The following is a 16,762-nucleotide window of genomic DNA, read 5'->3' as shown; positions in this document are numbered from 1 at the left end:
TTTCCCCTCCCCATTGATTTGTTGTTGTTGTTATTTGGTTTTTAGGAGCATTAGCAAATAAGGCCATATTGCTCCGGAGATATGCGGTGGTCATTCCCTGACCTTTCTGCATCCTCCTTATTTGGTGGTCACAGGCTTGAACCCCGGTCTAATCAAGATGCGTGTGCTACGCACTGCTGCTCCTGCCCACCTGGCTACAGAGGTGCCCCCCCATTGATTTAACCTTTATGTTAATTTAACTATTATGTTTAAATTTTCGCTCAACAGTTTTGCCATACTACTGGCATATGTTTTGATTTTAATTTTAAACTTAATATCGGTTATGCATTAGGCATCATGTGGAGCATTGTGTAATTTGCTTCCTCTAATGATAGCTTTATATTTATTTTCTTATTTATTTAATTTTATTTTCTTTATTTTCATAATTTTTCTAACTATGTTATTATTCAAATATATGTGGTAATTTCTACTTTCTTTTATTTAAATATCGACTTTAAATCAATAGTAAATAAACACTTTTTTTTATAAGAAATACTGTATCAAACTAACAATTACTGTAATTCTGAAACAAAATATTTAAGCATTAAAACCACCTCGAGTGACACTCATAAGATGGTAGTTTTGCCACTCATTAGCTATTTGAAAAAATTTGTGTTCAATTCCTGTTATAGACTGGAGGAACTTTATAAAGGGTTTTTCCACTTGAAGTTGTACTTTATAGTCATTTCATATACCCTGCTTTATAAAAGATGCAATAATTTGCTGAATATATATCATTTATATTTCTGTACATCCATTAACAGAACATAAAAAAATTTTTAACGTTGCTAGAGGCACAATAATATGAATGTTCACTGTACAAAAACTATTTAAAAGGAATTCCAAATTACAGCAATTCTTATCAATCTGACCTTGACATTAAACTCACCAAAAAGAAAAAAAAAAATCTTTACAATTCCTAAGTTACTGCAATTCATTCCTTATTATCTGTTTAATTGATTCATCATATTTTTGAATACTTTAGGTAACAAGTTTTATCATTAGTCCTTATTGAAAGTTATCAGAGAATATGTACCTAACTTCAAATGTACATTTTAATTGCTTCAAACTAATTGCCCACCTTGAGAATGACAATTTATAGAGAAAAGCTATTTCCTGAATTGTTATTCACTGATTGGAAAAAAGAGGTTATAGGAAACTAATAAATAAAAATTCAAGTATCCTCTTAATAACAATGACAATGGACATTATGAACTAATTCACTAAATATTACATCTTGAGATTTTATTCACAATATATATTACTTATTATAACTGAACACTTTGTTACAGTGAAATATACATGAATAATGAATAATTACAGATATCTAAGGAAGAATGCATGTTATGAGTCCTCTTTCTGTGTCTTCTTCTGTGCACTGATATGAAAGTTAATCTGTTAAAGTAAACATAGAGATCTTACTTAAATTATGTTCCACTTACGTCTATAACTAACCAGTTCGCTGCATATATATTTTTATTCTAGTGTAATTCATTTTCACTTCTTAACTCAAACTGATATTCCCTCATTCCACTGACCCAAAAAGGGGAGGGGGAAGTTTGTAATGTGTTCCCTTCTAAATATCTATAATTAGGCATATTACAAGTTACTTAGTACTTCTGTTTAAAAGACATGCTTTAAAAGAAAACATATTTAAATTAAAAAAAAAAAAAAAAAAAAACAAAAAATAAGAAAGCAGGATCAAGAATCAGCAAATATCATGGTATGCTTGCCTGAGCAGCAGCTTCTTCATAACCTGTAGTTCCATTGATCTGACCAGCTAAAAAGAGGTTACTAACTTTGAATGTTTCCAATGAAGGCATCAACTGACGAGGATCAATATAATCATATTCCACTCCATAGCCTGAAGTTCACAAATAAATAAAATATATCTGTTTTGATCTATTCATTTATAGAGACTGTCTTTACTTAATAATCTATAATCAGGACTCAATCATAATACAGAAGTGTAGTTAAATTTTCTTTTTATTACTCAAATGAAAGTTTAAGCAAGTGAGCAGGGTACACCCACAAGTACAGTAAAAACTTCAATAATTTTCAGACCATCTATAATTTGGTCTGCTTTCTTTTCTATGTATGTGTTTTTTTTATGGGGGGTTGTTGTTATTTTCCTAAACAAGAATTTAATGACACAATTCCAAACTTCTGTCAAAATGTTCTCACAATGACTCTGTAAAAGACTAAAATCATTCAAAAAAAAAAAAAAAAAAATCAAAGACAAATGAAAACATTAAGCATTACATTTTTTATGTTAGATAATGCCCCTGCACATCCTTCAGATGAAATTTTATAAAGTGATGATAGCAATATCCTTTTCTTACTTCCAAGTATCACAGCCCTCATAAAACCTATGGCATACTCAGATGTAAACATTTATATCAAAGTAAGGAACTGAAGAGTGTCTGGGTTTTTTTTTTTTTTCACAAAAGAGGAGAAAAGACAGTGGATATTTAAAAAAATAATAAAAAAATTTAAATAACATAAAAACGTACTATTTACAATAAGAGTGCAAGTTGCAATGAAGTAAGAAGGAAAATAGTAGGTGCATTAAATGATGTTCTTATTTATTTAGACAAAATGGAAGAAGTGTCACACTGCACTGCACTGCACAACGGTGGCAAAAAAGAATATTAATTTGAGTATATAATGCAAGAGCATGGCTAGAAGAAGATGAAATAGCAACAGCACTTCGTGGGAGAAATTAGTGGGGGAAAAGTGAAGAAAGGCTTAAATTACATAAAGGCAGAAGTTGCCTTGATACTCTTATTAAATATACTAATTCTAACAAGGAATTAAAAAATACATATTTCACTTTAAGAGAAATAAAGAACAAGAATAAGTTATAACAAAAAAAAATAAAAAAAATTTATGGCATGGTTCCTTACAGTATAACTGTTTTTTTTTTTTTTTTTAACATAAGCCTTACATTTTTCTTACATAAGCACCAAACATGAAAGGTATTAGAATCTATAGTACAGGCAACCCCCACATAACATGGTATTTCTACAACAACTTCTTTAACACGATTGATAAATTGCGGCAATCCTCGCACAACATGGTTAGAGAACTGCATAACGTGGTATTTTTGAGCTTTTGTGCAGGGGAACCCTGATATTATGTTGGATGTAATTTTTCAACATATCCATTCTTTTTTTTTGTGAATTCCGACTGTTGACTCACTAGTCATTATGCAAAAAAAAAATTATTGGAAAATTGCCATTTTAGGTTCTGTGCTATTGAACTTGTGCTTGTTTGAGACCATACAAAAATTGTTACTTCAAAGCATGCAGTTCGCGACTTTTAAGGTTTTTGTAAGGTTACTTTAGTTTTTATTTGATCGTTTATGAATTTTTCCGGGTATGTATTACTAAACTTTGTTCTGAAGAACCATATTGGAATAATTTCTTTGTTGTGAATTAAATTCCAGCCCTAAATTATGCCTAAGAAAAGTAAACAAGCACCGCTCAAAACAAACTTTATATTTCTAGAATCAAATATACAAATTTTGAATTGTCTTAAAAGGGGGGGGGGAAGGTATCATATTATGAAGTGGATTTGGTGGAAATGGCATTGCAGGTAAACCAAATCAATTCAAAGGATGATAGTGCAGACTGAAAATTCTGAAGTTCCAAATTTTAAAAGCATACAGGAAGATAAACTTAGCCGAGCATTAGAATCTTATTTTTTGAATGCAGATCATTCAACTGAAAGGAGCACAAAGTCAAGAAGGAGCTTCAAATGCTTAGCTCCATTGCATGAAATTTACAAATATCTATCAAGCAAAAGCAAGCAAATCTAGATTGCTGATTTTTTAAAGAGAGCAGAAGATCCACCAAATCTAGATGCTGCAAAAGAAAGTAAAGAAGGAGAAAATATTCTGATACAGAGAAAACATTCTTGTTCGTGCTTAGCAGCGATGAAGAGAAAAAAAATTAAATGAATGTACATTATCTGACACATTACGTACCACAGTTTGTAATACATTTGTTCAGTTATTACTATTTTTAATAAAAATTAAGTTTTTGATAGTTATAAAAAAGAAATGGTGTATTTTTGTTAGCTTTTGTAACGTAACCCACCTTTTTGTATTGGTTTTTTGTTCTGTAAACACGGTTTCGCACTTAACAAGATTTCATAGGAATCTAACTACCATGGTATACAAGGGTTACCTGTACTTACAATACTGTACATGGGTTGATAGCTAATTCTTTTGTATTTCAGGAAATTAAGCTGTAAACCACATATTTTAATTCACGGACAGAAATCTGTACACATACCTGGCCTTAGCATTACAGCATTGTGAAGACCTGGAATAGTATTTACCACCTTTTGTTGAAGAGATTCTGGTAAAGTGCAAGAGATGCCATTTGGATAAATAACTTTGGTATCAAGTCCTGCAACAAAAAAACAAAAGAAAGGAACTGTTATGGGGGGGGGGGGGAAAGTTTGTATAAAAAGGTATCATTATACAACATATCACATCGTGAAGGGATTCACAATATGAGATGCTATATGATACCTTTTTTGCAGGCTTTGTTTGCTTACTTTATTGCTACATACCAACTATGCTCTGCACCACTTGTACATCAATTATAAACGTTTCTGGTGCATGAAGCTAGAGAAGGGCTTGACTAAATTGAATAATCCTGAAGTAGCATGGTCATGGAGAACCAACATCATGGACTCCCTACTTCCCTGGACTAAAACTATAAGTGTTTCACTGGTAGGTAATACATAAAACTAACAGGAGTGAGATGTCAATTCAAGCTATGTTATTTTGGCATGTGGCCTAACCACTGCACAATGGGAAAATCATCTCCAATTATACACTGGAATTTTGTCCCTGCTGGAAAAATCCCAAGTGTCACCAATATGGTGACACTTGGATTTTAAAAACATGAGAATCCTTTCTACAGATAGGCAATACAACAGAAGGAAATTCAAAGATGTCTTTCTCATAAAAATGTTTGGGGCCTAGCTATCAATAGAAAACAGGAAGTCGAGTTAAATTGTTGAAATTAAACATAAAAAAGGCATCTGGGGTGGACAGGATCTATCCAGTTATATTAAAGGAAGCAGCAAAGGAAGCAAGCAAATTCTTAACCATAATTATGAAAGCTTCCTTGGACTCAGGGGATGTCCCCCTATGGACTGAAGAGGTGCAAATGTGTCCCCAATTCACAAAGGGAGATCAAATTACAAACCTGTTAGTTTAACTTTTGTTCCAGGGAAACTTATGGAGTCACTGGTTAAAGAAGCACTGCAGGATCAAATACACAAGACTGCAGTTATAGTTGAGACACATCATGGATTTGTTAAGGGAAAGTCTTGTCTGACAAATTTGATTGGATACTATGGTCTGGTCACAAAGGAACTGGATGCAAAATATAATTCTGATATCATATACAGCAAACCCCCGCTATTCGCGGTATCTGTATTCGCGGTTTCGCGTATTTGCGATAGCCGATTTAATATAAAATGAAACCTGAAAAAATGTGAATTTTAAAGCGCCGTGAATATTTTCCGCCATAAAAAACATGGGCGTGGCTAAAATTATCTTTCCCGGTCAAAACAGCGCTCAGTGGGTGGGGGGAGAGGGGTGAAAAAAATCGCGAGCGTGGATGTTTCTCGCTAATCTTTGTTCAGTATGTGTTAGTCATGGAAGGTTTCGTCGTTTTTTAATTTATATGCTTATAAACTGAATAAATTTATCAATTTATAAATTGATATGCTTACAAAAATGATAAATCTACCGTTTTGCAGTGTAAAACAGACTTTTTCGAGTGTGTTAACGGAAGAAAGTGACTTTATTGTGGACAAGTTCTTTCTAACCCCTACAAAAATATGGCTACGAATAACAAGAGAAATGTGAAAATAGCAAAGAAGGTGATGACATTAGCGAATAAAATTGAGTTATTAGATAAAATTTCTAATGGTGAAAGTGTCTCTCTTCAGTGGCAAAACATTATAAAATCAATGAGTCAACGGTACGATCAATCAAGAAATCGGAAGAAAAAATCCGCCGTAGTGTCCGTGAAAACGCGCTAATTGCTTCAAAAATTTGCTCTGTAACTCGTGATGTTAAATTAGGAAATATGGAAAAGGCTTTAAATCTGTGGATAGAAGACCGAACTCGAAATAAAATTCCGTTAAGTTCACTCATCATTCGCGAAAAGGCAAAACTCCTCTATCAACACTTTAGCGAAACTGGTGATAGCACTGGCGGGATGTTTTTTTTTTTTGCTAGCAAAGGCGCTGGTTTGAAATTTCTAATAAATATTACATTTAATATTAAATTGTTTCTTATTTTCATTTCGATGCCATATGCTTGCATTTCACTATGTACTGTCTATGTACATGTCATATTATGAAGGTACATATAATACATACATAGACAAAATTTTAGACTAGTTTTTCTTATATATTTCATACTTTGGAACGGAACCCCTTTATTACTATGGGAGCCATAACTCAGTATTCGCGTTTTCGGTATTCGCGAATTTCTCAGGAACGTAACCCCCGCGAATAGCGGGGGTTTACTGTATTTGGATTTTAGGAAAGCTTTTGATACTGTTGCACATGGAAGGCTATTATAAAAACTGGAGCAGTATGTCATTAAGGGCAAGTTGCTACAATGGATAAAAGGATAGTTGAGTGGGAGAAGACAGAGTGCTAATCAATAGACACTGCTCTTCGTGGACTAATGTTATTAGCAGAATCCTCCAGGGTTTGGTGTTGGCCCAGTGTTGTTTTCTGTATTTATCAATGATTAATACTGATGAAGGTATATCAGGGTTGATGTGTAAGTTTGAACACGATATGAAGGTTGACAGGGTTGTTAATGACAGTAATGATAGTATACTACTGCAACAAGATCCAAAAAAGTTGAGCATATGGGCTGACAGGGGACAACTGAAGTTTAACATTGACAATTTAGGGTAACTAAAAGGAGAAACAGGTGTATGTATACTTGGGTGTACACCAATGCTAAGAGTGTAGTTAATAAATCTGATGAGCTTGAAGTGCTAGTCAAGACATCAAAGGCAGATATTGTTGGGATATCAGAGACATGGTGTCACACAGACATAAACAGGACAGAATTGGAATTTGCAGAGTACAATATGTACAGAAAGAATAGACAGAATAGAAAGGGAGGAGGGGTTATGCTGTTTGTTAAGAAACACATAAAATCTAAGGAAGTGCATCCATTAGCATTAGCAGAGGCATATGATGCAAGAAAGCAACTTAGGCAGCATCAGCCAAAAAAAAAAAAAAAATCCACTCCCATAACACCCCTCCATTCGTTCGAAATACCTGTCCAGCTGAGCCTTAAATTTATTTAGGCTATCAACTTCCACAACAAGGGATGGAAGTCTGTTCTGCCAAACAACTACCCGCTGGCTAAAGGCAAATTTCCGCACATCTATCCTATATCTGTCTTTCCTCAAATTGAATTTATGCCTTCTCAGGTGATTATTCTGAGCAAGAGGAAGAATCCCATTGGCATTGAGCATGCTTAAACCATTCAAGGCTTTATACACCTCTATCAGATCACCTCGCTGGAGCCTAGTCTCCAGACACTGTAATTCACAAAACTGAAGCCTTTCTTCATAAGAGCAACCCTTTGTTCCATTCACTAATCATGATGTTTTTCTCAGTACTCGTTCCAGCAGCTCTACATCCTCCAGACCTGTATACAGTACTCAAGTTGTGGCCTGACCATTGCCTTATACAAGGGAATAATCACCTCCTTATCCCTGCTAGAAAAATTCCTGTATATCATTGACAAGACATCATGAGCTACTCTTGCAGCCCGTCTGCACTGTTCAGAAAACTTCATATCTGCCTGCACAATTACCCTCAGGTCCTTTTCATTCTCTACCACTATCAGTGTAGTACCACAGGGTAACTGTTTCCCATATGTAGCACTTTACATTTGTCAATGTTAAACTTCATTTGCCACCTCTCAGCCCATCTCCTCAACCTTTCCAGATCCTGTTCCAGCAGCATACTGTCAGCAGTGTCCTTAACAACCTTCCAACCTTTGTATCGTCTGTATCGTCTGTTTTGTATCGTCTAAGATCCAAATACAGTAAACCCCCACTATTCGCGGGGGTTACATTCCTGAGAAATGTCGCAAATACCGAAAACGCGAATACTGAGTTATGGCTCCCATAGAAATACAGGGGTTCCATTCCAAAGTATGAAATATATAAGAAAAACTAGTCTGAAATTTTGTCTATGTATGTATTATATGTACCTTAATAATATGACTATGTACATAGACAGTACATAGTGAAATGCAAGCATATGGCATCGAAATGAAAATAAGAAACAATTTAATATTAAATGTAATATTTATAACAAATTTCAAAAAAATCTTTCAAACCAGTGCCTTTGCTAGCAAAAAGAACTTATCCCGCCAGTGCTATCACCAGTTTCACTAAAATGTTGATAAAGGAGTTTTGCCTTTTCACTCGTCATTCGTGAAACGGCAAAATTATTTTGAGTTCGGTCTTCTATTCACAGATTTAATGCCTTTTTCATTTTTTCTAATTTAACATCACGAGTTACAGAGAAAATTTTTGAAGCAATTAGCACGTTTTCACGGACCCTACGGCGGATTTTTTCTTCCGATTTTTTGATTGATTGTACCGTTGACTCATTGATTTTATAATGTTTTGCCACTGAGGAGACACTTTCACCATTAGAAATTTTATCTAATAACTCAATTTTATTCGCTAATGTCATCACCTTGTTATTCGTAGCCATATTTTTGTAGGGATTAAAAGGAACTTGTCCACAGTAAAGTCACTTTCTTCCGTTAACACTCGAAAAAGTCTGTTTTACACTGCAAAACGGTAGATTTATCACTTTTGTAAGCATATCAATTTATAAATTGATAAATTTATTCAATTTATAAGCATATAAATTAAAAGCAAACGACGAAACTTTCCATGACAAAAGCATAACGCATACTGAAGAAGGATTAGCGAGAAACATCCACGCTCGCGATTTTGTCACCTCTCCCCCCCCCCCACCACCCACTGAGTGCTGTTTTGACAGGGAAAGATAATTTTAGCCATGCCCATGTTTTTTTATGGACGAAAATATTCACGGCACTTTAAAATTCACATTTTTTAGGTTTCATTTTATATTAAATCAGCAATTGCGAATACGCGAAACCGCGAATACAGATACCGCGAATAGCGGGAGTTTACTGTATATAATATAAAAGTTATTCCCTGCATCCAGTTCTTTTGTGATTGCATCATAGTATCCAATCAAATTCGTTAGGCTCCAAGCTATAACTGAAGTCTTGTCTACATGATCCTGCAGTGCTTCTTTAACCAGTGCCTCCATTAATTTTCCTGAAACAGAAGTTAAACTCACAGGTCTATAATTACTTGTGTTGCCCTTTGATCCTCCTTTGTGAATTGGGGTCATACTTGCACATCTCCAGTCCATGGGTACTTCCCCTGAGTCCAAAGAAGCTCTCATAATTATGACTAAGGGTTTGCTTACTTCCTTTGCTGCCTCCTTTAATATAACTGGATAGATCCCATCCACCCCGGGTGCCTTTTTTATGTTTATCCTCAACAATTTCTCCTACACTTTCCTCTCAGTTATTACAAAATCATCTAGCTCACTGCCAGAGTTTACTTCACCTCTGGCATTCCTCTTCCTGAATAACTCCTTTTGTGTGAATGTAGATGCAAAATACTCGTTTAGTTTGTTAGCCACCTGAGTAGGATCATCAACAGCTGAACAATCAACATCCAGTGGACCAATCTGATTCATCCCTTTCCTTCTAGAGTTTACATAGGTAAAGAACTTTTTTCTGCTTTTCCTTGCATCCTTTGCCAAGGATTTCTCATAATCTGTCTTTGCCTGCCTAATCTCCTTTGTGACTTGGATACAGATCAGCTTATATCTATCATAGGCTTCTGTGTCACATGTTAATTTATATGTATCCCATGCATTTTTCGTCTCTGCCATAAGTCTCATTAGTTCATATGACATTCATTTAGGCCTAAACCTTGAACAATATTTCTTAGTTGGTATGTAAAGCCTAGTAGCTTCCAAGATAAGTTCTTCGAATGCTTCCCATTTTGAATTTGCTGTTGGTAACATCATCAGTTGGTCCCACTGTATAGAGTTTAAATACTGTCTCAGACCATTGCAGTCGCCTTTACGAAAGCAAAAACCCTTCCTTTTACCCTTGATGGTAGTTACCTCTTTGAGTAAAACCTACTTCAGCACACTGTGATCACTGCCACATAGTGGTTCCTTTATCTGCAGATTCTTCTTAAAATCATGAAGAATCACTACTGATAATCAGATCAAGAGTATTACTCCCTCTAATTGCCTCCCAAACATGCTGATGTAGAAAACAATCATCCAATGAATCCACAAAAGCCTTTTGTTAGTGTGTGAGTGACCAACCCACAAATTCCAGTCCATATCTGGGAAATTAAAATCTCCCATTATAAGACACTCTGATTTACTGGCCCACTCTATTTCCCTGTACAGTTTCTTATTATACTCATCAGAGTCATTAGGCCTATAGCTCACTCCTACTCTCAATTTTGATCTCCCAAAGCTTATCACACCAAACTGACTCAACACTGCACTGTCCGGCGATGTCGACTGGCTTCACTTCCTTAGATTTTATGTGTTTCTCAGCAAATAGCATAACCCCTCCTCCCTTCCTATCCTGTCTATCCTTTCTGTACACATTGAACTCCCCAAATTCCAGTTCTGCATTCCTTATATCTGTGTGACACCACGTCTCTGATATCCCAACAATATCTGCCTTTGATGTTTTGAGCAATACCTCAAATTCATCAAATTTATTTACTAAACTCCTAGCATTGGTGTACACGCAAGTATACATGCACCTGTTCCTATTCTTAGTTACCCTAACACAACCCTGGGAGTCATTGTACCGCAATGACTCCCAGCAGTCTCTGAAATACCCTGCATCTTGCATTCCAGGCTGTTGCTGCTTATTCCAATAAAAGCAGATCACTTTCACCTCTGCCTACTGCTAATCTATTAGTCCTTGTATCGCCCCCCCAAGCTAGCAGCTTTCCAACCCACCTAACACTGCCTCGGTAGCAACAACCAATTGATGTTAATGGACAATGCAATGTTGAGTCTGATTGAAATGACATAAGCACTGGGAAAGGGAAAATGAGAGTAAGTCTTACAATAGGGATTTTAATTTTCCAGAGATTGCCTAGAATATGTGGTTTGATCATTCACACACTAGCAAGGCTTTTCTGGATTTACTGGATGATTGTTTTCTACAGCAGCATGTTCAGGAGGCAACTAGAAGGAGTAATACTCTTGATCTGATTATCAGTAGTGATTCTTCAAGCACTAAGAATCTACATATAAAGGAACCACTAGGTGGCAGTGATCACAGTGTGCTGAAGTGAGATCAACTCAAAGGGGTAACTACCACCAGGCGTAAAAAGAAGGGTTTTTGCTTTCATAAAAGTGACCACGGTGGTCTGAGACAATATTTAAATTCTATACGGTGGGACCAACTGATGATTTTACCAACAGCAAAATTCAAAATGGGAAGCATTCAAAGAAATAATCTTGGAAGCTACTACGTTTGATACCAACTAAGAATCATTACTCAAGATTTAGGCCTAAATTGATGTCAGATGAACTGTTCTTTTTGTTTTTTGGTGTTTAGGTGCATTAGCAACTAAGGCTATATTGCTCCGGGAATATACCTTTCCGCATCCTACGTATTTGGTGGTGACAGGCTCGAACCCCGGTCTAATCAAGAAGCATGTGCTACGCACTGCTGCTCCTTCCCACCTGGCTACGATGTCAGATGAACTAATTAGACATGTGGCAGACAAGAAAAATGCATAGGATACATATAAATTAACAGGTGACACAGAAGCTTATGATAGATATAAGCTGGTCTGTATCTAAGTGACAACAGAGGTTAAGCAGGCAAAGGCAAATTAAGAGAAATCTTTGGCAAAGGATGCAAAAAAAAAAAAAAAACAGCAAAGAGTTCTTTACTTGTGTAAACTCTAGATAGAAGGGGATGAATCAGATTGGTCCACTTGATGTCGATGGTTCAACTGTTGATGATCCTGCTCAGGTAGCTAACAGACTAAATGAATATTTTTGCATCTACATTCACACGAGGAGTTATTCAGGGAGGGGAATGCCAGAGTAATATTAAATTCTAGCAGTAAGCTAGATAATCTTGTAATAACTGAGAGTAAAGTGGAGGAGAAATTATTGAAGATAAACATAAAAAAGGAACCTGGGGTGGATGGAATCTCTAAAGTAGGCAGCAAAGGTAGAAAGCAAACCCTTAGGCATAATTATGACAGCTTCCTTGAACTCAGGGTAGTACCCATGGACTGGAAATGTGCAACTGTGACCACAATCCGCAAGGGAGGATCAAAGGGAGACACAGGTAATTACAGACCTGTTAGTTTAACTTCTGTTCCAGGGAAATTAATGGAGGTACTGGTTAAAGAAGCACTGCAGGATCATCTACACAAGATTTCAGTTATAGCTCAGACACAGCATGGGTTTGTTAAGGGAAAGTCTTGTCTGACCAATTGGATTGGATACTGTGAAGTAATCACAAAGGAACTGGATGCAAAGAATAATTTTGATATCATATATTTGGACCTTAGAAAGGCTTTTAATACGGTTGCACATGGAAGACTGCTGCACAAACTGGAACAGTGTGGCATTGGAGGCAAATTGCTGCTATGGATAAAGGGATGATTGAGTCGAAGAATACAGAGAATGGTAATCAATGTAAACTGCTCTTCATGGACTAATGTTATTAGTGGAGTCCCTCAGAGTTCAGTGTTGGGTACATTGTTGTTTTCTGTATTCATTAATGATGGTATATATATATATATATATATATATATAAGACTTAATGTCCAAGTTTGCAGATGATATGAAGTTCGACAGGGTTGTTAATGACACTAATGACCATACACTGCTGCAACAGGATCTAGAAAAGTTGAGTAGATGGGCTGAGAGGTGGCATCTGAAGTTTAACATTGACAAATTTAAAGTATTGCATATGGGAAGCAGTAACCCCCAGAGTAACGTATCAACTGTGTGGTACCACACTGACAGAGTTAGAGAGTGAAAAGGACCTGGGAGTAATTGTGTGGGCAGATATGAATTTTTCTGAGCAGTGCAGACAGTCTGCAAGAGTAGCCTATGGTGTCTTGTCAATGATATACAGGAATTTTTCTATCAGGGATAAAGAGGTGATTATCCCCTTGTATAAGGCAATGGGCAGGCCACACCTTGAGTACTGTATACATGTCTGGAGGCCTCATTTTAAGAAGGATGTAGAACTGTTGGAATGAGGACAGAGAAGGGCAAGAATAAGATTAGTGAATGGAATGAAGGGTTGCTCTTATGAAGAAATGCTTAAGTTTTGCAGATTACAGTGTTTACTGTAACTGTACTGGGGTTCGAGCCCGTGAGCCACCAAATACGGAGGATGCGGAAAGGTCAGTGAACGACCACCGCATATCCCCGGACCAATATGCCCTTAGTTGTTAATGCTCCTAAAAAAAAAAAAAAAAAAAAAAAAAAAAAAACCAAACCCAACAGCACAGTCTAATGATGGGTATCGGTAATATACCTGAAACATTACCTTAATGTATAGTAATTTAGGTGAATAGCTTAATAAACTATATTATTAATTTCACATGGTATAACAGTGGTATTAAATATATTAATAATCATAATGGAAAACAACCACATAATGTCCTTCTCTAACTATATTGAACTCAGCTAAAATAAACAATTCTTATCAACTTAGATCAAAAAGTTAACTTCATTTTTAGCTACAATAATGATTTTAATAAACAAACTATTAATTTTTCAAATTTAAGTTCTTATTGTCCTTTACATTTTCAAAGTATGGTGTGCATAAAAACATTATATATGATAAAAAAAAAATTACCCTCTGGTTCTAACCAAATTTGATGAGATCGATTCTTAAACTTCAAAACTTTTGATTCAATAGAAGGACAATATCTGAAATAAAAAAAAGAGAGAGAAAACTTAAAATAGAAAGGAAAAAAAAATTAGATATACTGAATTAATATTTTTTAAGTTTCTCGTTTTACTATGCAATATACACATTTATCTGTGTGTGCAGTGAAACAAAATAATTTATAATGGTCTAGGTATTCTTTCTGTTCTTATACATTATTTTAACTCCAGTATGGAAGAAATACCTTACTTATATACTTATATTTTTTTTTGTTAGCATAAATAAAAATACAAACTTTCTGTGCATGAAAATTTCACCTAAGTTTACCAAGTAAAACACTGTGATACTTTCAGGTTTAAAATTATACTAGAACAAACCATGTATACTGTTTATAACAATGCTTAACTATATTAGTTAGAATGGGTTTATTTTTAAATTGAAATTATCACTGTCTTTAATAGGAGTTACACAATTCAGTTCCTTCCTGTGGGTATTATTTAGCAGGCATTATGTCGGGGGTGTTAATTAATAGGCTAAAGATACTGTTAAGTGGACCTATGTCACAGGCTTCTCGGTACTATTCTAGCATACATATATCCTCAGTAACTTTCTCAGGATGATGATACTATTATTGGCAGAGTCTAGCGTTAGCATTAGTAGAGGCATACGAAGCAAGAAAGCAAGCTTATCATTTCACCCCTCCATGCAGACGGTCTGCAAGAGTAGTTCATGGTGTCTTGTCAATGATATACAGGAATTTTTCTAGCAGGGATAAGGAAGTGATTATCCCCTTGTATAAGGCAATGGTCAGGCCACACCTTGAATACTGTATACAGGTCTGGAGGCCTCATTTTAAGAAGGATGTAGAGCTGTTGGAACGAGTACAGAGAAGGGCAACAAGATTAGTGAATGGAATGAAGGGTTGCTCTTATGAAGAAAGGCGTAAGTTTTGCAGATTACAGTGTCTGGAGACTAGGCACCTGCGAGGTGATCTGATTGAGGTGTGTAAGGCCTTGAACGGTTTGAGCATGCTCAATGCTGATGGGATTCTTCCTCTTGCTCAGAATAATCAACTGAGAGGGCATAAATTCAAATTAAGGAAAGACAGTGTAAGTTTGCCTTTAGCCAGCAGGTAGTTGATTGATGGAACAGACTTCCATTTTTTGTTGTGGAAGTTGATAGCCTAAATAAATTTAAGGCTGAGCTGGACAGGTATTTGGAATGAACGGAGGGGTGAAATGGGAGCAGGGGTTTTTTTTTTTTTTTTTTTTGGCTGATGCTGCATAAGCTTGCTTTCTTGCATCGTATGCCTCTACTAATGCTAATGCTAATATGAACATACAAAACTCCTAATAGCTGAAACACTTGAAATGAAATTAAACCCTAATGCTATAAACGTATGTAGACCATACACGATTTTAGACTCGTGGACCTTTACGCGCATGTGTCAGTAACATTATCTACATTGGTTAATAAACATAATCTCTTCTCGGTACACTAAATTGAATCTTATTATTAGTAATAAAGAGAGTGCAGATAGTTAAGTGTCACTTTACTTTCTTGTGATCATGGACCATCCTGAAATAACTTTGTACCTTATTAAGAAGTTTGGTCTAAAACATTTTAGTAAATTTGACAATTGTCTTCAATTTCCTGTCCATTATTGCTCGGTGGTTGATGTACATCGACTTTGCTTTGCCTTTCCTTTTGGCAGTAAGTAGATTATGGAAATTGAATACAGGATTACTTTTAAGAAACCCGTATATATTAACAATTTTAAATCATAATATCATGTCATAAATTTAGTATCATATAATATATTAATTGGATTAATTTGATGTGAGTGTCAGGCGGAAGAACTGTCTATAAAAAGGTACAAGTTAAATCTCATATTTTTCAAATTTCGTCTTCTAATACATTTTTATTACCTACACCATTTGGCATCTCTAATATTGTATAAATTACTTAAAAACGGTGATGACATGTTGCATTACCAGGGTACCTGCCCACCCACTGATGATGAAGCCCACTAGCTTTCGAAACGATCATCTGGGTGGTGGTATCCACTGAAAATAAATAACAGTAGTCTCCTCTACTAGAGAAGCATTATTTATTTGAAGTAGCGCAATACCAGCTATCTCTTTGTGAAGGCACCCACAATAAGATGCAATTAAAATGATGCCTTTACAATACATACATAGTTCAAATTTATGGGTAAACTATGGTGTATCTTCACCGATATTATAAAGTTAATGACCTAAAGCCATAATAAATTATGCCTTGTGCATTTTGTCATCTAATTAGATTACAACTGTACCTCCTTCACTGAAAGAAGAACCTTTCAAGACTATTGTGCGATTCAGTTACTTTGGTTTTGAACAGTCATCTATGAGTCATCTACAGAACAAATTATGGAACCTCTAAGCTAAAGTTTATCATTAAATACAACGGGATATCATGTTTAAATAATAGTGAAATAATATTGCACCAACCTGATTAAAAATAAATAACTTTAATCACAATATCATAAAAATCTTTCAAGGTTCTTTCATTGAAAGTATACAGTATACTAACAAAATTAAACACTCAATAGGAGACCACCAGGATACTAAGTATTTTTCAAATGGAGTAGTCTGATTTGCTCTCGTTCCAAGTATTGTTTTTTTTTTCCCATTGTTATTG

General features: G+C 35.4%; 1 protein-coding gene across 4 annotated transcripts in view; it reads right to left on the bottom strand.

Moving 5' to 3' along the window:
* The window catches only part of LOC150085171 (5-taurinomethyluridine-[tRNA] synthase subunit MTO1, mitochondrial), a 421,026-nt gene that overhangs the window by 293,742 nt on the left and 110,522 nt on the right, over positions 1–16,762 (bottom strand). For all 4 annotated transcript variants that reach the window (XM_090373908.1, XM_090373907.1, XM_090373910.1 and 1 more), the window contains exons 9-11: positions 14,048–14,121; positions 4,338–4,454; positions 1,773–1,903 (exon numbers count right to left, since the gene is read on the bottom strand). In XM_090373908.1, coding sequence (XP_090230034.1) covers positions 1,773–1,903; positions 4,338–4,454; positions 14,048–14,121 — 322 coding nt within the window. The remainder of the gene's footprint in view (positions 1–1,772; positions 1,904–4,337; positions 4,455–14,047; positions 14,122–16,762) is intronic.

This window comes from Mastigoproctus giganteus, chromosome 5, assembly GCF_048544385.1.
Source record: "Mastigoproctus giganteus isolate SK-2022 chromosome 5, ASM4854438v1, whole genome shotgun sequence".
Lineage (NCBI taxonomy): Eukaryota > Metazoa > Arthropoda > Arachnida > Uropygi > Thelyphonidae > Mastigoproctus > Mastigoproctus giganteus.
Note: the sequence above shows the minus strand (reverse complement) of the source record. Positions and strands in the feature narration are given on the sequence as shown.